Below are 23,592 nucleotides of genomic sequence, written 5' to 3'. Positions count from 1 at the left end.
ATAACTCTTATTAGTATACAGGACTAACCAGGCCTCCCATTAATTACTTTGATACAGAGAGTATATTTGCATAGACAATAGAAAAAAAATGCTGTTTTCATTTTGATTATTAACAATAAAGCACTAGCAGACATGCTGATATGTTAGTTTCCAGTGATTTGCAGCCATGCTCCCCTCCATTGGAAACAGTGAAACATAACTTACAAGAGCTGCCTATATCAGTATCCCAAAGGATAACTGTCTGCACTTTCATTACTTCCCACTCTAATGTATATACACTAAAGTGCATTTTTTAACTATGCAGTAAGAAATCATGTGTTCCTCAGGACCTCTGGATCATTCCTGAATGAGAAAGACACCAAGGAAGTAAAAATGTTGTCTTGTTATTTTTAAATTAACTTAGTAAAGCATTGCCTTTGTTTTCCCTCTGTTTAACAGACGCATTGTGAGAGGCAGGATCATGTTTGCCGTCACATTCTAGCTGTAGCACTTGGCTGTGCAAGCTTCTTATTATCATGAAATCAACATTTTCTTTTGTTTCTGCTCAAATGAGAATTCTACCGCAGTAAGGACATGTACACCTAACATTGCTAATATACATTTAGTAGCAGGAGGACAAAAGCCTGTTATGCAACCATCACAAGGATTAGTTCCTTCACCTCCTACAGCTGGGGACCATGCTCAGACATGCCAGGCTTTTATGATGGTTCAGCAAGTGATACTCAGTGAAGGGCATTATGTAGGGAGTAACTATATATAGATCTGGAACTGGAGAAACAAAAGCATTTGTTCTACCAATGTTTTTTGTTGGTTTTGGAAGCATGTATTTGGTCTGGATATAGTCAAATAGATAAACAAGTGATAGCACAGGCCTACATTTTTTCCTCCAGTATATGACCTGATGTGTAATTAGAGTCAAGAGAAGAAGCTGAGCAGCTCAGGTTGGTAGTTTTACTTTCTGGCAGTTACTGTTTCTTTCTGTTGGTTATAGATATAGCTCTTAGTGACCAGACTGCCAGCTTGTGTTTCTCAGGTACTCGAGTTGAATGGAAGTAAGTTTGAACCTTAGATATATTATCACATATTGTTACACTAAATTTATTAATGACAAGCTCTGCTTTCATTGAAATAATCTGAATGAATGTGCTGATTATTCTGTCAAAAGTATTCAGAACTGACACTAAGATGATTAATTTAATATTTGTATATTATTGACCACAAGTCTCACTCGTATTACAGGGCCATGATAATCATGATCCTTTTCTATGTAATTAGTTCAGCTTTTGTGAAGTCAGTAGACCCATGCCAGTGTGTCCCTTAATGACTACTTTTTGTGTTACTCTGACAAAGTTCCATAGTGTAGACTTCCTTATAAAGCTTTATTATAAATCTCTGACTCATGAAAAATGTGAAGACATTCAGTAAAATACAAGGAAAGTAGTTGCTGGGAAAAGAAAGAAAAAGGAAAATGAGAATGAATAATCAGATAATCACCCTTTTCAACTCTAAACTTTTCTAAAGTATTGATCATCATGTTTTAGGCAAAAAAAAAGCATTTTGATGTTATCATGTTTAGAAATTACATGATCTCAAAAGGCTGGAAAACCTTCAAAGGTACTGAGCATGGGCAATAGTATTACCATGGGTAATAATGTTCTTACCAATTTGTATATTTAATCTAAGTAGAAATGTGTCTTCTGAGGAAAGATATATTAGCATTCATTTTTAATGTCATGTGTGGTGTTTAGACCATGGAATCTTCAGTATTTATTTCTCCAAATCAGATTCAGTGCAACCTTTCATGTTTCCTTCTGCAGTTCATTTCTTCAGGAGAATCAATTTACCTAATAGGTACCTTTTGTGCTGTGAGACAGCACATGCCTTTCTGGTGATCCGGTCATCTTTGTGAAAAGAGAATTAGGCTGTCAGTATGTAGTTTAAAATAAGCTCCACACCTCACCAATGTGGTAGGTAAGATCATGACATAGTTTACAGATCTACACAGGATTTCAGGAAGAATTCATAAGGATTCCTGTGGGGCTTGACCTTGCCGACAGTGTTATTGACATAACTCATTTTCTTCTCTGTTGCTTAATGGAAATCTAAAATGCAACCTTATTAAATAGCTGCACTGAGCTGTAAGAAGGTTACAACTTCTTTCAACTGTTTTAAGAATTTCAGTATTATTTATTAACAAACACATTTTCCTATTAGAAGAACTTTCTGTGGACAGGAATGAACCAGCTAATTGATGCATTGTGTGTGATTAAGAAATCTTTGAAGATTCTGGAATAAATTTCCTACTTTTTCTTGGTGAGGAGGGTGAAAAGGAAAACTAAATAATGGATAATATAGATGTAATTCTGTTTTTCATTAAGGTGCTTCTGCTGTGACAATGGATACAGCATTATGAAAAGGTCAATAGAAACAAACTAAAAATTACAGTGCTGAGAAGGTGATGCTGTTTTGCACTGTGACTTATTTTATACTTCAGATTTTCTCAGCAAATTTAGTGCACAGTTTAAAAAACAAATAGGCTCCTAATCAGTTACACTGCTTGTGTTTTTCTATTCTTATGGGTGCTTCAGAAGAACCACTAACTATATTGTGAATATTATTTTACAGGAGACTTTGCACTTCTGTAATTGACTGCTTTTTTTCTGACTTTTTTCTTTTATCCCAAAAAAGAACTATGGTCCCACATGAAAAATAATAATACTTTAAAAAAATTAAATTAGATTATATTGGCTTAGTGTATTAAATGTGTTCCCAGAGGGATATGTCCCAGAATCTATCTTGTTTTGCTGTGATAGTTTATAATTAAACTTCGTGTTCCCTGGAGGGCCCTTGTTTTGGCTTTCTAAGAGTGAAAATGCAATGTGATAGATGTATCTTTGTTTTTTTTCACCTCAGATGAATGGAACAAATGTCCAGAGTTGCCTAAATTACTGCAAAATATAATCTTTCAAAGTAAAAAAAAAAAACCAAAAAACAAAAAAACCCCAACAAACCAGTTGTTTGTTTATTTGAAGGAATTCTGCCAGCATTTGGAAGCAATGTAGATGCAAGAACAAATGGTTATTTGATAATTTTAAAGCACTAGTATTTATTGGCCTATTGTGCTAAATTGAGCTGTTGTCATGACGCTAGTCCTCTTAATAAAACACACAAATGCGCAGTTAATATCCTGAGGATTTTTAAACAATATGTTTTCTTGTCAGATGTCTTTCAGAAGCAACTTTGTTGTGACAGTTGTGTTAGATTGTCTTTTGTTTGGGTATTGTTCCTATTGTCAGTTCACACAGGGTAAATGGATCAGCCCTTTAAGACTTCCAACTCTGTTAAACCTATTTTACCAGACCTGAAGTGTTCCTCTCCTTTTGCAGGTGCTTTTCTGGAGAGATCTTCTACAGCTTCCCAGCTGTGACACTGGGCAAAGTCCAACCTAGCAGGGCTGAACAGGGCTGACATACACATAAATCAAGGTCCACAGTTTGGCTGGTTGGGTCAAATGGTACTTGTGAGGACATGTTAGCCCAATACCTCACTGATGCAAGAGCTCTCAGCCCTAGCTGTAGCTGATAGCATGTTGCTGTCAGAAAGGCAGCATTGCCTCTGAAAGTTCTGCTTTTATTTTGAATGCTTCACTTAGTGGAATTAATGCTTGAGGGTTTTACAAGCAGCATCCTGCCTGGAAGCACATGTTAGACAAGGCTGAGCTTGAAGATACACACAGGGTCGGGGTTAGTCTGGCACACAGGAAAAGGAGAGGAGTTGTTGCAGGGTTGTCTGTCCTCCAACTTGTATATCAGACTGGGCTAGATCTCAGTGACTGTGTCCTTCAGTTCATTATTTGCACAATGTGTAATTTGAATATATATATTATTTGACTGTGAAAAATTAGAGCAGGCTTTTGAGACTGACCAAGCTCCTTCAGTCGTTGTTTCATTTCTCTGTCTGTCCTTGGGTATGCCAGGGAGTCATAGCTCACTATTGCAGTAACAACTTTCTAGATAAACATCCGTTTAGAATTAGGCACTTAACATAATCATTGGTTTTGGATGTTCTGTGGCTGGGTTTGATAGTTTCTTTGGATAAGACAATCTGCCAGCTGCTGGTATGCATCCTCCCATTCAACTTTTTCTATTTGGTAGCTAGCAATTTCTGTTCTGACTAGGTGTTTAAATATTTTTGAGAGGAATACTAGCAAGAGGCAGTAATCCCTCCCATACCAATTACCATGGTGTCCCAGGTGTAGGCTTGTACCAGTCCAGCTTGACATCGAGTACTGATGTAGTGGTAGTTTGGGGCAGCACTTACAAGAAGAGGTGCTGGCTTCCACTTTGCTCAGGAGGTCTCGTCCTTTCTTGCTCTTATGCACCCTTCATCTCCCCCTGCGCTCTTCCACTCTACATCTCCAGCTTCCTTCAGATTGGCGCTTGTGCATTGCAACGGCACACCACTGCCTTACAGGCAGCTTTGCTCAGGTCCCTGTCCTCACTGGCTTCCTTGCACCACCAAGGTTGTCTATGCAGATGACAACATTGTTTCCCAGCCTGGTTTCTGAGATTTCTCTCTGTTCCTCCAGCCCCCAGAGTTAAGCAATTGCTGCTGCATGTTGTGATGAACTCTGCGTGACCAGTTGGAAGGATTTCTCAACTGTGGTATGGCACCAGAGCCTGCCTCCAATTAGCTTGGGAGCACAATTCCAAACACATGTATTTGGTTCAGCAAAAGCTATTTGTTTGTTGGGTGATGATGTTTTTCTAAGCTTATGCTTTATTCATAGCGTGAGTGACATTACTGCAAGAGGTGGTGATGTGTCTCTAGATCTTAGTGACTTTTTCTGGTTTTGGAAATATACATCAGCTATAGCATTGCACATTAGATAACTTCAGCATGAGTAAAACTGCAGTGATAACCAGGGACGTGGGGATTAAATTAAACAAATATAGTCACTAGGTTTTAAAAACACTATTACTGTTAGGTAATAGAGCTAACAGCATTACTGTGATGAGAGAAACGATTTTGGTTCAAGGATGGACTAGAACTAATTTGTGATTATCATTGTATAACTCATGGGATTTAAACACACACCTTTTAAAAATGAAATCTAGAAATATGACTGTTTAAACAATTCATTTCAGTATCACTATGTACATTATTACTTCACCTACAGAATAGATTCATATTTTCTTTGATCCTGTTTGATTGCAAATGGATAGCAACCAGCGTCTCTTCATAATGTTTTTTTTTTTTCAATATTCCCATGCCTTGGACAAAATTGGTTCCAGTGAAGATATTCAGTGGCCCAAATGACAGTATTTGAATTTTGCATTTGTTGGATATCTCTCCCTGGTTTTTCTTTTGTCCTGTTTTCAGATTAATAATGTGAGAGTAGATAAATTTCAGGAGAAAAAAACGAATAAAAAGACATACATTTCAGCATGTTAGCCCAATAATACTATTATGTAGCATCAAAAGAATAAAACTATGTGTTTCTCCAGTGCCCTGAGAAGAATACCTTTTTTAAACCCTTGCCTCTCAGAGATTTATATTCCTGTGAGAATGTAAGTCATACCAAGGGCAGCAGCTTTTGAGTGCAGCTGTAGTTATCATTAAAAGAGATAAGTATTTGAAGGAATTTTGATACTTCAGCCATGCTTGTGTGAAACACAGAGCTATGCCAACAAAAATACAGATGACCATCAATTTGTGCTTTCTGCTTCATTTAATAAAAAACCTCAACACTCTAAAATGCATTCTGTTTTTAGTATTTAAGAAATAAGATTGTAATAAGCTCAAAACTCATACTCAGGTGCTGTAACTCACAGTAATTCCCTGTGGAAAAAGACAAACATATATATGTATATATATATATCTTTTATGCCTTTATCTGAGTATGCACAAGTTAGTTTTCTGTCAATCTTTCATCATTTATACACTTAGACTATTATGGATGTAATAACTTTAAAAACCACTTTAGAATGGCTCTTACACTGGCAGCCAGAAATTTGGATCCTATACATTGAAAAAAATGCAGAAAAAGTGAGCATTCCTGAGTTTCTAGAGTTTATGTGTTCCAAGGCAATATAGTGTATGTTCTCTGTATTAACTTTTGTTATGTAGTAATACAAATTTAAAAAAATAAGATCTTAATCTAAAGTCTAAAAACCTAGAAAATTAATGTGTAATTTGAAGTACTGCCTTCAGCTCTCACAGATTTCACTGAGGAGTCATCACAGTGAAGAAGGTGCTCAATAGCCTCTGCAAAATATAGAGCAGGACCAAAGCAATGAAATCTGTCACATGTACATGATGAAACATTAAAACATAGCTGAAAGAAAGCTATTCAGTGTAACTCTTGATTAATCTAATAGATTTTCTTTTATTTAAGTTGTGTTTTTACCAAATATCAGTCTCAGAACTTTGACAACAGGCACTTGTGTAAAAGTGGTGGGAAGTGAAGCTTTAACAGTATCTTTTATCCTTTTGTCATTCTCTCAGAGCAAAACTTGGAGACCTTCAGAATCCATTTGTCAGCATTTAGTATTAATATACAGTCTGTCTACGTTTTTAATTTCTTCTTTTTTATTTTGAATTCTATTCAAGCAATTTGCCATATTAATAAAAGTGCTTTCCAGCCATTATTCATCTAAGAAACAATACCACCTAAGTGTATTGTGTTTTTTCTATTGTGAAATCTTGTCTTAAAAATAATAAATAAATTAATATTTTATTTTTCTGAAGGCAGAGCAGATTCAGACACAGTACCTGCCAAACCTGGAGAGACTTCAGACATAAGTTCCAGTTTTTATGAGTCTCTATTGCTTTGTGGACCCAGATTCAGGCATTCTAACTTTGAACATACTGGTATGTTTTAGCTGTTTAATATTTAGGAGTCAAAAGTCATATTGGCATGGAGCAAAATACAGAAATGCAGTCTATAAGCCCATGAAAGAATGTTATTGTATTACAGATGCTTAACAAGTTACTGTAGATCAGCCGAAGCACTGTAATTGTCTGTCCATGCACTTGAGCTTGCCCAGAGTGAGGTAAACATCCATATGCTCCAGGGATTACTCATTAAATGAAGCATTATGTTTTAGTACTGAGAATTCTCTGCTGTCCTTCCATTATTTTCTAATTTAAAGATAAATTTACTGTGCATAACAGTAATTTTAATTATGTGGTTTGCTGTGTGTATGTCTTGGATATTTTTCAATTACCCAAGCAGAATGTAGACAAACACATACATGCGTATGCACACAACATTTTCCCTGATATAATTAGGTATTTTTGGCACTTTGCAGTAACAGGATCAAAGCCAAATTGTACCTTCCTTTGGAAAATCTTAAAAGTAGCTGTAATTGAAAAATGAGGTGTAACTTTTCTGGTTGAAAACTTAATAAGATTTTTTTTTCTATTTTTCCAGAAAGTGTAATGTTTTCTGGTGATGTTTTAATGTTAGTTTTTTATTAAAAAGTTGTGGAAATTTTGAATATGTACAGTGTTTTGAAACAGCTCTGAAACTCACTAGGCAATGGCAGAAATGTCATTACATTATCATGATACACTGCAGATGCTAACGTAACTTGGAACTTGACTTTTGATAGATGTAATGAAAAGAGCTAAATAATTTTTAATTCTAAGTAAGTAAATAGAACTAATTTGGTCCTTTGGAATATTTATAGTTTATAATACTAACTTGAAAACTTTGTTGTTGTAAAATGAAACAAACTCTTTTCTACAATGCTCACTGTAGCATTTTTATGAGATGTAACCCCTTGTAAGTCACTGTGTCAGGTATGCTAAAGAAACTGTCTTCAGACTGTCCCTTATATTAATGACTAAGTATGTATAAAGTATGGAGTAATGTGTGAAGCATGTAGTCATGTATAAAGTATGGAGTATATAAAGTATATAAAGTTGGGTTTTTTTAGTATTTATATACATCTAGTGATCCAGTAGGATACGACAAACTCAAATGAGGAATCCCTTTCACGAGCTGTAAATTTCAAGTTCTGGCCTATTGACTTCATGAGAGAAAAAATTCTCCAGTAGGAGTAAGATGTTCATCATGTCTTAACATAAAGTCAGGAGTCAAGGAAGTGCCTGACTGGAATAAACAAGTAGCTCATCTAGTCTGCCATTCTGGCACCAAGAGTGGGTAAGACCAGATGTTTCAATGGAAGGCATATATCTTCACAATTTTACTGTTCTGAATTGTGCAAGAGGCTGTTTCTTAGAGTGCTCTCACCTTGAAACATGAAGATTAATAAAGCATTTACGTATTTCCACATAATGAGTTTATAGCATAGATCTTAAAATATATTTCTTAAATTATTGATCCTAATAGTTTTGAGAAGAGAAGATTTTAAAGTTATATTATCAACTTATGCAAAAGTAAACCCCTTTCTCACCCCTTTCCTCCTCTCCTTCCCTTCCTTTTATTTCACTTATAATGGGAGTACTGGATGTCAGAAAACCTGCCCATTTCATACAATAAAACTGAATTTTGCTGCAGTGTGAGAGAGCCAGAGGGCCTTGCCAGGGAAAGAGGGGACAGAGCTACCTGACTGCTGGGTACTGGGATGCTTTTTCCATCCTACTGCCTGAAGGTATTCACCAGGAATGATGAGTGAAGCAGTGCTTCTGCTGCTGGTATTGAGCCACTGTTGGCTGTAAAACCTGGAAGGTTTCTCTTTGGGTGATCCAAGCTGTGGTTTTGCCCCACTCATGAATTTGCCAACCTTGGAAAAATCTTTGGTTGAATGTTGAAAGCTGTTCCTGGATTTAGGAAAAGAAAAGAAACCAAAGATTTAGTTATGGTCACATCTCATCTTGTGCAGTGACCATAGCAAGATATTTTTCTTCAGCATCAAACACTCATTGGAGCTGACCACTACTATCATCCTATTTTTTCCTGACCAATTTTCTCTTTAATTTCTCAGCCACTCTGTAAAAATACATACAAAGTAAAATAATGAAATAGTATACATGATGCGTTTCATATTAAAGCAGCTGAATGATCGTTACAACTAAATCAGAATCTTACTTTTATTGCTCAGTGGAATCTACTTTCTGCTAACATTATGAAGGTTGTGGTATATGAGGGGAAATTCATATGTTGTCACATTGCATTGTTGGTATTGGAAATGGCTCTTCACACATTGGGTAGCAGACATACAAAATTGTTTGCCAGATGGTGTTGCAGATGCAAGAATTTTACAAGGGCTCGAAGGGAGGCTGGACAAGTACTTGAAAGTGATATCTACTTGGGGGTTACAAATGAGGCAGGCTGCAATAGGCTCAGGAAATCTCCTGAGCTGAAAATAGATAGAGAGAAGGGGGAGCACTAAGGGTGGGGAAATATCATATGTAAATGTTCTGTTCTTATTCTTCCTTACACTTACTGTTGAAAACAGACTACTAGACTGGATGAGCCATCAGTCTTGCCATTACAAACATTTTTATATTCTTGTTTAAGCAAAGAGTTGTTGTGTAAGAGGGTTTATCTGGAACAGGAAATGAATGTTGAAGGTGGAGAAAACCCAGAACTGCTTAAATGTAGAAAATCAGTAATGTGTTTGGTGATACATATTGCTAAGGAAAGCAAATTGAGAGACAGTTTTAATGTTGAAAGAAGCTCAAATGTGATTGCTTTTTCAGTTACTGACTGCATAGGTTTGCAGACTTGCTTTTTTAGCTTTTCCATTTCATCTTATATTACTGTGAGGAATAGATTTGCATTGTTTTCTTGGTAATTTATCCTGGTAATTTTCCAAGTACATACAGAAGGCATTTGCTGATCTAGCTGCACATCTGCTATGTCCTACATGCTGTTTTCTAAATCTTTAGTCAAACTTAGGTACTGTAACTTGCGCTATAGTACATATACTGTATTGCTAAGCAAACATTTAGCTGTAGCAACTATATCTGCTGAAGATGTTCCTGCATTTCAGACAGGACATCGTTATGTGGAAAAGTTAAAAGGGGTATGGTCAATTTGTAGTTCATGAATTTATTCAGTGACTCATAATATTGAAATTTATTATGCACATAAGGCATTTATTTTAATCTTTCTTTCTTCAGTTTGTCTCATCCTTTGTTAGGATTGGCCTCGCATGCTGGATTCTTTTTATTGTTTTGTGTTGTTTAATATTTATACAAGCAATTCTGCAAAACAAAATGTAGTTGAGGTGCCTCTAAAGGAATAAAGATGCCAAGGTTTGAGTGGCCTTTTTGTATTGACTCACTCTGCATGTCCTGACTTCCAGAGCTGAGTTATAACTTGCAGATGTCACTGGAAACAGACTTTCTTTTTACCCATAATATGTAAATTTGTATCTGGCAGAATTGTTGCAAAAAAGGTTTTTTAGAAAAGTTATGGTTATGAGTATTATTATTGTTATGCTAAATATGATAAGTATTAACGATGATGGTGAAAATTATAACTTTCCTTACTTCCAAAATTGGTTTACTTAAGAACAAAATTCTGCTGCAGTGTTTTTCTTTGCATATTTTCATGTTTTGGCAGATGGTATCAGCCACAGACTTGTATAAGCCATCTGAAATAACTGCTTGCTGATCATTAGAGTGATTACAACCCACAGGTTTTATCTATATCACTCATCTGTATCTAATAGATACTCTGGAACCTGTCAAGAAAAAAATGCTACAAGAGGTATTTTTCCAGAAAGTCCTTCTGAAAGAAAAACTGCTGTTTGCCTCCTCCCAGTTCATTAATGGTGTGAGACGATAGCAGTTTAGCAATAATTGTCTTGGTACAAATTATTAATCATCTTTGTTCTTTTTAGATACTGCTTTCAGTAGGCTTTATTTTGTCATTAATGGCACTTCTGTCACCATTTGTCTTAGTTAATTACAGATATACAGAATAACAAAACTCACAGTTTGTATGTATATGTCTAGGTTTTTCCTCGGTTCCAAAGTAATGAGACTATTCCAAGTGTCCTAGAAAGGGAGTTGTGAGACCTTATCCTTCATTGAACATTACTTAGAAAGAATTAGCAATGAAGCCTTTCTGTGCCTCAGGAGAGGCACAAAGCATCTGTAATGGGACTAAAGGTCTAGACAGCTGATCTCATTGAGTATGGAGGATGGTCAGCACAACAGAGAAAATGTTCTATGGCTTGTCGATTCATGACCCTGAGGTCTAAGAGACTTCCATTCCCTCAGACAAATGCTGATCCCCATTGATGTGGATGGTTTAACTTCAGTAGACATCAGTCAGTCCTGGGTCTGAGTGCCATTAATGAGAGTCACATACGCCAGCTGACCAGACAAGGAAAGTGGAGTTTCCAGTAGTTATTTTGCTTTTGCAGTACTCTGTGAAGATGGTAGATAGATTTATTCCTCCATAACTGTGTTCTGTGCTTCAGGATCTTCAAGATAATTTATAAAGTTCATCTTTATACTTGTGCATGTTCATTAAAGCTGATATGCTGTGTCAGGTAACCTGTTCGACTGGGTAGAAAGAAAAATGTCATGGTTAAGACAGTGGCATTGATAACTCTTAATTAATATAATCTGATTCTACTCCTTATTCACTTCAAGTTCTCCTAGGATGGCTACTGAATACATTTAGAATCAGATTCCCCAGCTGTGAAACTGGAGTAATAGAAATACATTTCCTTTGCAAACATTCAATAATGTATGTACTATTTACTGTATATTTTAAATTGACCTTACAAAAGGTATTATATAAGTTTTAAAAAACACATCTTATTAGTGGTTTATTGCTCTCCAAGCACAGGAATTTCATTTTTGCATTGCAGATTTAAAAAAACAAATATTAAAAAATTGAGGATTAATTTGTTATCACTTACCTCCTCATTTTGGAGGTGGTTACCATTATTTTGCTGAAGGACCAATGCACCAAGGTTCCTTTTGAGCATCCAATATCTAGTTTTCCTGACGATTTATTTCTAGTAGTTCTGTTTTTCTGAGTCCTTGTGAAGAAATTGCCCTTCACAGGGTCTGCCTATATAAGGCTTTAGCATAATACTCATTTAGCATACTCATTTAGTCAGTTGTTGTATTTGCAAGCTCCAGCTGCAGCCATCACTCTCTGAATCTGTCATTGAAGGATTTTGTTTTAAATTCTGCCTGGCTTTGCTTTCAGATGTCTCTGAATTCCTCCCTGTGTTGAGTCACAGCTGTGAAAAGAGAAATCTACCTCTTTATTTCAAGGGGTGTTTTTTAAAAGCACTAAAGGCTGGTGGAGAATGGCTTAAGAAAGGTAGTTAATCATAATGATCCCAAGGGGTTTCATAACTTGCATAGGGCTCATCTGATCTAAAGAGACTTGGATATCTTTAAGCCCTGGTCTTTTTGAGGGGTGCCTGTTTTACCAGAGAGTGGCATCCTCTATAGAACAGGCACCTGTGTAGATGTTTGCCACCTGCTCAGCCATGGCTATGGAAACACAACTTAATCTTCTCCACTACATCCCTTTTCTAGCTAAGTCAGCACAGATGCCAAATCCTTTCTAGTTTTTCTCCCCATGACCTTCTGAAACATTTAATGTAGTAACTAGAGTGGCTTCCCTTTCTTGGTCCAATTGGGAAATGATAGACTAGCAGAATCTGAACAGAAAAGAGAAGTTAGTCTGGGACACACAGCTGATACTTTGTCTTCTGGGTAAGCAGAATCCATCGGCTTGGTTTGGGTGTCAGCTGTCCATCCGGTGGTATTTCTCATCTAGCTTCCTCTTTGAGCTCCAGTGGGGGAATCCTAGAGGAAATCCCCTTCTTGTTTCATCAGTGCAGGCAAAAGCATTATTTCAAATACAGTGTCAATAGTTCCAACACTTGGTTCCGTGTTTAGTTCTCGCGGGATGGGTAAACCAGGACTGCATGCGTAAATAGTATCCTTCAGCCTTGAGATACTAGGTTAAGTTATATAGCTAATGAAGTGTCTGTACTTATTCTGTGTGTACTTCACTTGTCCTATGCACACATTGCTATTCTTGATACAGTGTTTTATGACTTGTGTGTGAATCAGTTACTGCTACTTTCAGACAGTTTTGAAAAAGGAAAGTATTCTTGATTTCAGTCGGGTTTCAGTAGTAAGGGAGTTGATTTCTGTGCAGGTCAGGTAGGTGTTGCCCTCACCAGAAATCCTTGGAAAGATAAAAGTGATCACTGAAGAGTAAGAAAAGCCATTTGATGGCTGTCAGAGCCAGAATTTGATCAGTGGAAAGGTTTTGGATGATGCTGAAGGCCTTCAGTGTGTGATCCAGTTCAGTTATTCCTTTGTCCATTAGCTTTTAAAAAAATTAATAGTAAAATTCAGCTTGGAAGGGACATGACGAAGTCATATGGTCCCGTTTGCAGCTCAAAGGCTGTGTACTTTCAACTTTGGATGAGATTGCTCAGAGCCATGTCCAGTTGAATTTCACATGTCTGCAAAGATGGAGAATCTACAACTTCTCTGATCTCCTGTTCCAGTGTAGAACAACCCTGTAGGGAATGAAGCCTCATAACTCCCTCAAGACTGTCTCATCTTTTTAGGGACAAGTGTCTGCTGAGAAAAGGCATTTAGAGATGGTGTTTTACATCCTAACTTCTTTATATTAATCTTCTGGTTATGGCAACTCCGCAGTAACTAACTGGTTAAGTGCCTAAAAAGCCTTGCTATTTTTCAGCAAAGTATTTATTCATCTGTGGACTCTGTGTCCTCACTTTGTCCTCACGAGACAAAGGAAAGTTACTGTGGTTTTAAACCAAAGTGGAAATAGTTCTGCATTGAATGGAGGTGGCAGTGCCTGAATTCTTGTTTTCTTTTTCAGTATGGCTGTTTCAGATTCCAGGAACTGTCATGCTAACACCATTCACAAAGCAGCTTAAAAATAGACCAACAAAACAACTCTATTGCACCAAATATGATTTAAGTTCTGCTGCAATACAAGCAGAAATTTCTCTTAGGGTCTGATAGCAGCGTATTCTAACCCTTGAGAATGGCAAAGTTGGTGATCAGTGAACACAGGACTGTTAAATCTTTGATAACCCGCTGTTTGAACTCACACTGGCTGCACGTTACTCCTTACACAGCTTTCTGAAGTTCTTGTTTGTGGAAAATGAAACTGTGATTGCTTGTAATTTTCTGCAGTTTTCCATGAGCTTAAATCAAGAGTAAAATGCTGTGAGAAGCGGTATGTGGGTCATGGATCTCACCACAGGAATCACAGCCAGCAATCTATAGCCCCTGGTGAGAAGTTGCTGGCTGGGGTGACTAAGGCACTGCCTGGACATCAAGGGGATGTGGGTACGGGTCCTAACTGTTGGTGTGACCTTATGCAAGTGATGTCATCTCCTATGGTAATATTACAAAAAATCAATTAACCCAAAATGACAAGGATAGAGGGTAAAGAATAGAGCCATTAAGGCTTTTAAACTGCTTGGTGCTGTGGTGATCAGTACCTGAGGGAAAACTGTCAAGAGGAAGAGATCCACATTAAGTTAGTGACTTGTGTAAGCTTATAAATGGAATGTGTTACAGTGACTCTGCTAATGCCCTGTCACACATCTTCCAAATGCAAATTAAATCAAACCTTTAAAAAAAAACCCTAGGAAGAAAGAAAAGGCATGCAGCCTAACAGTATAATAACTGGGTTAATGTGCCAACATAGATCACTGCATTGTAGTGTACACATTCATGTGTATATCATTTTACATATTGGCTGCACAAAATGTTGATCCAAAATTAGTTGAACAATGGATATAAAAAACCCTTATAAAGCCCCTCCTCCAACAGAGTTGAAGTGTAGAGTATGAATTATTAAATAGATATTTGTTGGAAGTGTAAATTAAAATCCTTCCGGCTTGTCTCTCCCTATACTGTAGTTTATATATTAAAGCTCTGCAGACTGTGCGGTACAGAGCTCACTGGCAGTGCATCAAATAATGAGGCCATACACTGATGAAAGGAATTCTAAGAAAATATGCTATTGGATAGAGAGCAAACATATTTGATCAAAGCCCAACTGCTATATGAAGTGCATGTTTTTTAACCATCACTAAACTGTAGTATCCTGAATTCTTTTTGAAACTATCAGGTCAGACTTTTACACAGCTGACAAGGAACTAGGTAATACTGGCAGTTAATGAAATATCCTGTCAGGATTAATACAATAGAAAGAATTACTAATAATAATTTTAAGATGCCAGCTATAGCATGCAGTTGTCTGTCCTTAATATTCATAACATTTTAGTTTTCTCTGAGAGTCCTATAGGCAGCTTTTAGATAGAGCTGAGAAATCTTGAGTCCTTACAAGCATTTAAGCAGAATTCCAAACTAGCTGGCAAGACATTTCTGCTTATATCAGATAAGTCTAGCTACAAATTTTAGCACGATGAAGTATTTGCTGTGAAATGAAATTAACATTACAAATATATTTGTATATGTAAATCTTAATTCCTTTATTTATTTCTGTTTTGGAGAGGATTTGTTTTGTTTTTCTATTCTGGTTGTTTGGTGTTTTTTTAGTTCTGCTGGGTTATGATTGTACGGATGGGCTGGGTAGCCATGGGCAGAATCATTTCTGCCTGCACACAGAATTGGCTGGCTGGTGGTGCCTCTGATGCATGTATAGCTAAAATGTGTAATATGTTGTCGCATAGTATGTAATTTTTGGAGCTATACAACAGTAGGAGCTGGCTTAGGTCTGAATTTCTTGGACCAGGGGTAAGAAGAGCCCTACTTATTTGCATGTGTAGCTAAATCTTGCGGACAGCTCACTGACTATAAGCTTTCAGAGTATTTTATATTACCTTACTGCTGCATCATGCCTAGAATTAAGTATGGAATTGATTCATCACAAATTTCACTAGAGTGCCTCGCTGTCTTGCCATCAAGCTGTGTTTTTCAAGAGCATACAAAATACATGGTAGGGCAATTCTCTTTTCAAGTAACTAACCTGTAAAGTAACACCCCATTGCCACTGGTAACCCCAGAAATACCAGCCAGTCCAAACCTCCAGTAATAGAACTGTCACAGCTACAGGACTTGTGCTCCACCTCTGCAGATGTTGGAAGGTCTCCTGTGAAAAGAGGCACAGAGAACAGTTTTTCCATAGCAAACACTGGCAAGTATTCCTGGAGGTGAAAAAGAGTCTGTAATCCTTCCTTTGAGTTGGCCATTGTAGGTGTGTGTTTCTTCCAGCAAAAGAATGGTAGTTGCAGGGTCAGTGGTTTTGCTGACTTGACAGTACTGCCTGGGGTTAATTCAGGTTCTAGCAGGACAAATGCTATCTGTTAGTGTTTAAATGTTCAGGCAGGTCTCCCCAAAATGAGCATTTCTTTTCTCTGATGGCCATCATGACACTTTTTTGGCTTTTCAGTATTTTCTCAACAGCAGGCCAAGGCTGTTCCAGAGGCAAAGCTTCCTGCATGCGTTTTCTGCCTGTCTGCTTTATTCAGAGCTGAGCCAAGCCACCCCAAAGTGCTGCAGGTGGTGACAGACGTTTCAGAGGAAAATTCTCTGGCTCTCTTTGGAAACCTTCAGACATCACGGTGCTCAGCAGGAAGGGGTTTTCATCTAGTCTACTTTCTCATTAATGTCTCTAGAAATTCTCATCCTCCTGCCTTTTTCTTTTCTTGGATACCAGAGTTACAAACTCCATCTTAGAATCCCTTTTCATAGCTCAAGAGGCTTTTTTTGTGGTTTGCAGGGGAAACATGCTGTACTTAAAATAACATAACACTGAGGTTTGGCTTAGGGTTCCTTTTGATTCTTATGTGTTGCTAAATTGTGCCTTACTCTGCTCTCTTCTTTGTCCTGTGTTTAGTTTGTTTTGGGTTTTTTTTTAGTGATCAGATGTTTAGGGTGCTCTCGTTCTAAATAAAGAGCCTATGGGAAGCTGTTAGTACAGCTGTAATATAGAATGATTAGGGCTGGAAAAGACCTTAAGATCATCTGGTTCCAATCCTTCCGCCACAGGCTGGGGACATGTCCCACTAGACCAGGTTGATCAAGGCCCTGCCCTACCCGGCTTTGAACACTGCCAAATCTGAAGTCTCAGTTCCTTTCACCAACAAAAAAGAAATAAAGAAGGAAAAAGTCCATCTGAGATTCATATGCATCTAACTTTAGAGTAAAAGGCATGTAAGTATCCATGTGTGAAAGATTTCAGTTGTCCATCTGACTGGTGGGACATTTTATTTGTTTGCCTACATCCTCCTTGCAATATTATTATCAACTGAGAAGTTGCTTTCCATCTCACCCTTTTTCTTGGTCAGTAGACATTGTGTTTGAGAAACAGGCTATAGAATGTAAAACTACAGGTCTTTTTTTTTTTCTTTTTCTGAAGGAGATACAGTGTCCAAGAATTAGAGTTAGAGGCATTTGTTTTATCATCAGTCTTGGGTTTATGCATTTTATGTCCAAAAGATTCAATGCCACAGATAAAACTTCTCAGAATCACTGTTTCTAGTGATATATAACTTCTGTGTGCACGGCTATCTGCCACATTCTGAAAGGAGTGCTTCTATGTCTAAGGGAAATCTTTGCATGTAATCCTGACCCCACTGACTCTGACCTGAAAAATATCCTGGTATCTTTTGGTGATAAAGTGCTCGTTTCCTATGTGTATAATTTTAGGTGCCTGATAGTAAATTTCATGGTCAGATAAGCTCTTCATAGCAATGTGACAGACTCCTCTAGAAAGGTTATCCATTCTTACCAGTATTCATCTCCAAACAGACTATATGCCTTTTAGAAATGCTCCCATCAGTGGATTTCAGAAAGATGAAGAAAGCTATAAAAAATAAACCAAATAAGTGAGTTCATTCTTCTCTCATGTTTCACTTCCATAGTCACTATTTTTGCTTCTGCTTGAGTTTAGCTTAATGAACTAAAATTCCAATGTAATCCTCAAATATATTTTCTATCCATTGGAGAGCTTTATTATCAGATGATTGTCTGTAATAAAAACAAGGGTTATTTTCTGACTCTGTTCCTTCAGTTGTATCCCCCTTGACTCTCAGTCCCTTCATTTTTCTTTATTCTATTTGGCTCTTCTCAAGTGGGAATTAGAACAGAGATTTTTCTTGCCTACAAATTACTGGGGTTGAATGGATAGGATATTAATCCTGTGAGGAGCTCAGTGAAGGTAAAGCCTGTGAAGCTTTGTAAAACTTATTATAAGCTGGGTTATGCTTCATATGAGTTTTTACTTTTCACCTGGGTATTTAACAACAAAGTCTGCTTCATGACAAAACCTTATCTAAACCAAATCTACTAAACTCAAAGATTTAATCAAAACAAACTAAAAAATCACCTACTGTAGGCTTATTTTTTTTAGATTGTACTATTGTCTTTTTATTTAGTAATCTTTGTTGGGAAGTGATGTAATACTGATCACCCTTTATAAAAGAGAGAACATGGAAAAGAACATTTGCTGCACTATAAACAGCACAAAAGTTACTTAATAAATGGGAGAACAGTGATGAATAATACCATTTACTAGCCCTTGGATGGAGTTAGCTTTAAACTGAGATTTCACGATGAAGAGAAAAGCCTCCTCTGCTGGGCAGTATATCAACAGACCATCTGTCTAAGGGGAAAAGGAACATTGTTTCAGTGTGCTCTGGATGAATATCTTTGTTATTTAAGAAGTAATTTAAGACTTTCAAGTAAGCCTGGAGATGTAATTTTATTTTTAGTCTATTTTATTTTATGAGTTATCAATTTGACTCACATACTCTTCTACTTTAACACAGAATATTGAATATCCAGCTCATGATTATAGTTTTGAAATACACTGTAGACAACCATAGATACTTCTCTTTTGGAATATGTGTGATAATTTGGAGGTGAGACATCTAGAGGTAAATACATTGGAAACATATATCTATATATTTGTAGTTAAAGTAATATGTTTTAAATTTTTATGCTCATATCATACACATATATTGAGTACATGTATGATATGAGCAAAAGGATAACGTACCTTTCAATAAAATAGAATTGTAGGTGGGGTCCTTTCTGTTTCTTTTTGCAGCTAATTAGTTTTAAATCTTTTAAAGCAGTATGTTTGTCTAACAGGCTACATGGTTGATGTCTGCAAGGGACATCTTTTACTCTCTTCTCACTTCATGGAAAAATAAACCCCAAGATCTCAGACACAGGTAGATGAGAAGAAAGTAAAATTCCAGCATCAGACACAGTAGTTTATATGTTGAGATTAAATGAGCTAGGTAACTTCTTCAGCCTGCTTATCAGACCATCATGACTATCAGAAATATTTCTGTTCTATTCCAGCTTTTTTAAATCATCATGAGCCAACTCAAAAGTTGCTCTGGATTTTCAGTAGCTGTAATTTGCAATGTTGCTATTGAAATCAATATAACTGTGCTATACCATTTGGTTAATCACTTTTCCTGTATGCAGGCTGTTTTCATTGTCATCTTTGTTGGAGTACAAAATTCTTAATAGCCTTAGAGAGCTAGTGCTGGAGACAGGTTTTAAATTATACTCCAGTTCCGTATAGGTTTTTGTTATGGAATCACATTGAGAGTTACGTGAACTACTGTTAAAAAATTGTGTGTGTTTGAGAATGGGTCACAGTCCTTCCAGCTCTGGACTTCATGACGCCAGGAGAAGCTGAAAACCTACACAGTACTTGTGAATGTGAGATTTAGATATGTTTGAACTGAAGGATCAGAAAAAATTCCCATGAGCACAGAGCTCCCTACTGTCTGTGGTCTGAGAAGGCTGAAGAGCTCTGTTTATTGCAACAAAGGGCCTGGAATAAATTATGTTTAGTAAATTGGCTCCAGGTTTCCCTGTTTCAGACAGTAGCTACGGAGCAATCTGTTTTATAGGCTTCACTAAATCTGACCAATTGCAGGGAGGTGACACCTCATTTCAGGGACGTGATACCATGTATGTGCCAGTTACATCCAGCCCCTTCTCTCTGGCAAGGTGGCAGATCTACATTTTGCCTTCTGGCAGGTTTAACCTATAGTCCATTATGAATTTACAAGCCCCGCAAGGAGGTCCTAGCAGGATGGAGCCAGGCTTCTCAGCCCCACCTTTAGCATTGTGCCTTCCACCTCCATGAGGGGCAAATAAAAGCTCATTTTTTTTTCCACTGGGAATACCAGTATTTCAGCGAGGTGTATGCATAGCTTCCTTTCCCAGTCGGTCTCACAGGTGATAATTAACACAGTGCACATATTTCCTAGCTGAAGCCAAGGTGGGAAAGCAGTTTTAGCCTCATTGGGTTTTTTGTTTTCAAGCTCTTTTTCCTCATTAGTTTTGGGTTTCTTCACAATGAGGAAGTTTTAGAGTGTGCTGGTGCTTAGCAGAAGTATTGAAGAGCTAAAGGAAACAATATTTTTTCCTCCTCTGACAAGCTCTTCTTACTTTTGAGAGGAGGAAAGAACAAGGGAGTTAGATTTGCTTTTAGGCTTTATATTTTATTTCTGTTCATGGGTCTGATTACTTCTGAGCAGCGTGACTATGGCTGTTTTCAGCAGAGGACACTGATTGACATTGCATATGTTACAAAGAGGAAGGATATTTCCTGAAGATTAATGGCCAGTTAGTTGGTCTGAAGTTCATTAACCTGAGCTAGTCATTAGGCTGCTGGAAGGACTTTGTGTGGAAGCTAGAACTGTGTTAGAAGATTATAATAAACTAAAAATATATGTGACAATCTGGCCAGATTGCAATGGATCTAGTACAAGACGGGGTTGGCTTAAGCTCACAGTGCAGCTGTCTCCAGGGTAAACTAACCACCTTGTCTCAGGAATTAAAGCAAATGTTTTTTCACAGGCGTTATTCAAATAAAAGATTAAAGTTAAAAACTAAAAAAAAAAAAACAAACCCAAAAATAACAGAAGAAGAAGAAGAAAGGTTTCCATAAACAAAAGAACACTACATGAAAAAATGAGGTTGTGTTGTATGGCCAAAGAGACGAGTTTGGTGCTCATCCTCAATTAATTACCTAAATGACGGTGTGTTCAAGTAACTCTTTTTTTCTGTAATTGGCAAATTTAGTCCTGTTTCTTCACTGTGCTTTGCCTCAAGAAAATAAGCCCCAAATCGTCTGATGAGTTCCCTATTGGCTGAGGCCCAGACCCTTAAGCCATGACTTCTCAACATACTTGCAGTGAATGACTTCCTCTTAATTGCTGATTTTGAATTATGGTTTGTCTCTATCATCCCACTGAAGATGAAGAGGGCTGGTGCCTCTTGTCTTAATATAGGATGGTGCCTTTTGTCTTAACATAGTCCTCCTCTTCTTCACTTCCTTTCTTTTATCCTTTTTCCCTCCCAAATAAATCTCATTAAGGTGATAAAATCCTGTAGCAGTCTAGTTGATATCAGGCCTTCATAGTCCAAACACAAATAGATGTATTGGCATGGAAGAAGTGAGGGCCTTCCTCAAGATTTTATATTTTAATAAAGGTAAAGGAAAGATGAACCAAAGGCATTTCATGGTTTTTTTGTTTTCTTTCCAAGTCTTCTCATGAATATGTAGTGACACTTGTCCAAAAACCAGCTAAGTTACACTAGTTCATTAGGAAGCTGAATATGAGCATTGAAGAAGGGATTGAGAAGACAGAAGCTCAGTGTTCTGCAATAGGAATGATGCTTTGGGGGTTTTACAAATTGTTTCCTTCTCTCTCTTTCCCTCTCATGCCCTTCCTGCACACTCCTTTGTCTCTTGCTATTGACAGAAAGTCTTGAGGCTCAGAGAGCTCCAGCTTCCTCTGAGAGAGGTTTCCTCTGACAGAGAGAAGAGAAAGTGTCTTCTTTCCAGTCCCTTCATGCCAGGAAGGATGTACAGCCTGCATCATGAGGTGCTAAATTGATTCTGGATGCCTCTGCAGCTAACAGAGGTGCTTTGGCAGCAGTGCTGCAGTGAGCATTAAGTGCCAGACTGCCGGAGAGGCTCCGGGGCTGTGCTCTGTGATGTGACTCTCCTAGGCTCACAAAGAGCTTTCCCCTTGATGTCCATGGAAGTGCTGACTTATGTGGGCACTAGGATTACTCTTTTAATCAGTCTGTTTCAGTACCTTTCAGAAAAGAATTTTCATGGCAAGTCATGAGCCATTAATCTCACCATTAACCATAACATTTCCTTACTCCCTGATTTACAGCGTTACTCAAACGCTGACATTTGTCATTTCACTGTCTCCCTTGACCTCTGGTATCATGCACTCGCAGGGGGGATGATCTCGCAAATATTTTCATACCCTCATCTCTGTGATTTATTAACCATCAAATTCTGCCTTCAGAACACAGGATGCTATTTGAAATAATTTTAATATGCAAAAGTGGAGTTATTGGGCAAAAGGGATCTCTTACAACTGGGTACAAACAGGACACCAGGACTGCTGTTGCTGCTTTGTATTCAACTACTGTGGTGGCTGTGTGACCTTGAGGAAGTAGGTTCACTGCAGTTTTATGACTCTCTTTTTGCATAGGGAATATAAGGACAGTGATAATTACTTTCATTTGTAAAACACTTTAAGATTTATAGAATATGAATGACTGTTAGTAAGTGAAAAGTGTTGCAAAGTTGGCTTAGTTGCACACTATGCTAACGAAGTCCCATATCAGCCTATTGACCCCAGTGTGAACCACTCATTAAAGTTTATAAGACATCTTGTTGGTGAATTGAGGCAGTTATTCGGCTGGAAATATCATCCTGAAAGAGCATTTAAATCCTTCAGCTGCCTTGACTTTTTTCTCTATTAAAACTAAACACAACTTCTTGCTTTATCCAATTTTCTTAGTTTATTTATGAAAGTTTATGATGGGTATGTACTCACTGTTAGCTCAGCTTGTACACCCATGATATCTGAGATAGTACAGCTTATTCTAGTCATAGCATAAACATACAATAGCTGTTGTACTGAGATAAAGACAGAGTTATAAAACATTAAGATATACAATGAAGCAGTATGAACTAAAAACTTTCATGGTCACTTTTTAATGGCAAATGTTCTTTTTATGGATAGTGCATTAATATAATTTTTGCTTAAACTTCAGCTGTGCTAGACATTCGTGTTTGAGAGGTTTACGTGTTTTTCCAACCTGAAATTGCATAAGTTTGGTATTAAAGATATTTACAATATTTTGATTTATACTAGAGGAAATTACTTTTTTAGCAAATGTATTAAATGAGCTACTCTTTAAAGATAGGTCTGGCTTGTTTTCAGAATTATTATTTATATAATAGTGCAAAAAAATCTACAGATGTTTTCTTTTTTCTTCCAGATTAAATTTGGATTGTTTGCAAAGTGGGGAGATACTTCACTGTAGTGCAAAAGAAGATACAGAAGAAGAGAGCAGAATGAGATCTTTCCAAGTACCACATGCCTGCAGCTTGTTATCTTTAGTGATGCTGTTCCTTCCAGTCACTGGAACATCAAAACAAAATATCCCAAGACTTAAGCTTTCCTACAAAGGTAAACTTTTGGGTAGTTTCTCTGATTCCACCGTTTTTGTTTTGATGTGATATTGCCAGCAATTGATTTTTATTATTAACTAGGAAAGTGAAACACTGTCCCTAGAGTTCCAAGAAACACATGATAGGGGGCTTAAAAATAG

At 37.2% G+C, this 23,592-nt stretch overlaps 1 protein-coding gene across 2 annotated transcripts in view; it reads left to right on the top strand.

The window, feature by feature from the left end:
- Positions 1–23,592, top strand: part of SEMA3D (semaphorin 3D) — a 139,733-nt gene that overhangs the window by 20,028 nt on the left and 96,113 nt on the right. For both annotated transcript variants that reach the window (XM_005148376.3, XM_031048311.2), the window contains exon 2: positions 23,260–23,450. In XM_005148376.3, the coding sequence (XP_005148433.1) occupies positions 23,336–23,450 (115 nt within the window). In that variant the 5' untranslated portion in view covers positions 23,260–23,335. The remainder of the gene's footprint in view (positions 1–23,259; positions 23,451–23,592) is intronic.

This window comes from Melopsittacus undulatus, chromosome 5, assembly GCF_012275295.1.
Source record: "Melopsittacus undulatus isolate bMelUnd1 chromosome 5, bMelUnd1.mat.Z, whole genome shotgun sequence".
Classification (NCBI taxonomy): Eukaryota; Metazoa; Chordata; class Aves; order Psittaciformes; family Psittaculidae; genus Melopsittacus; species Melopsittacus undulatus.
This window is presented reverse-complemented; position numbering and strand designations above follow the sequence as displayed.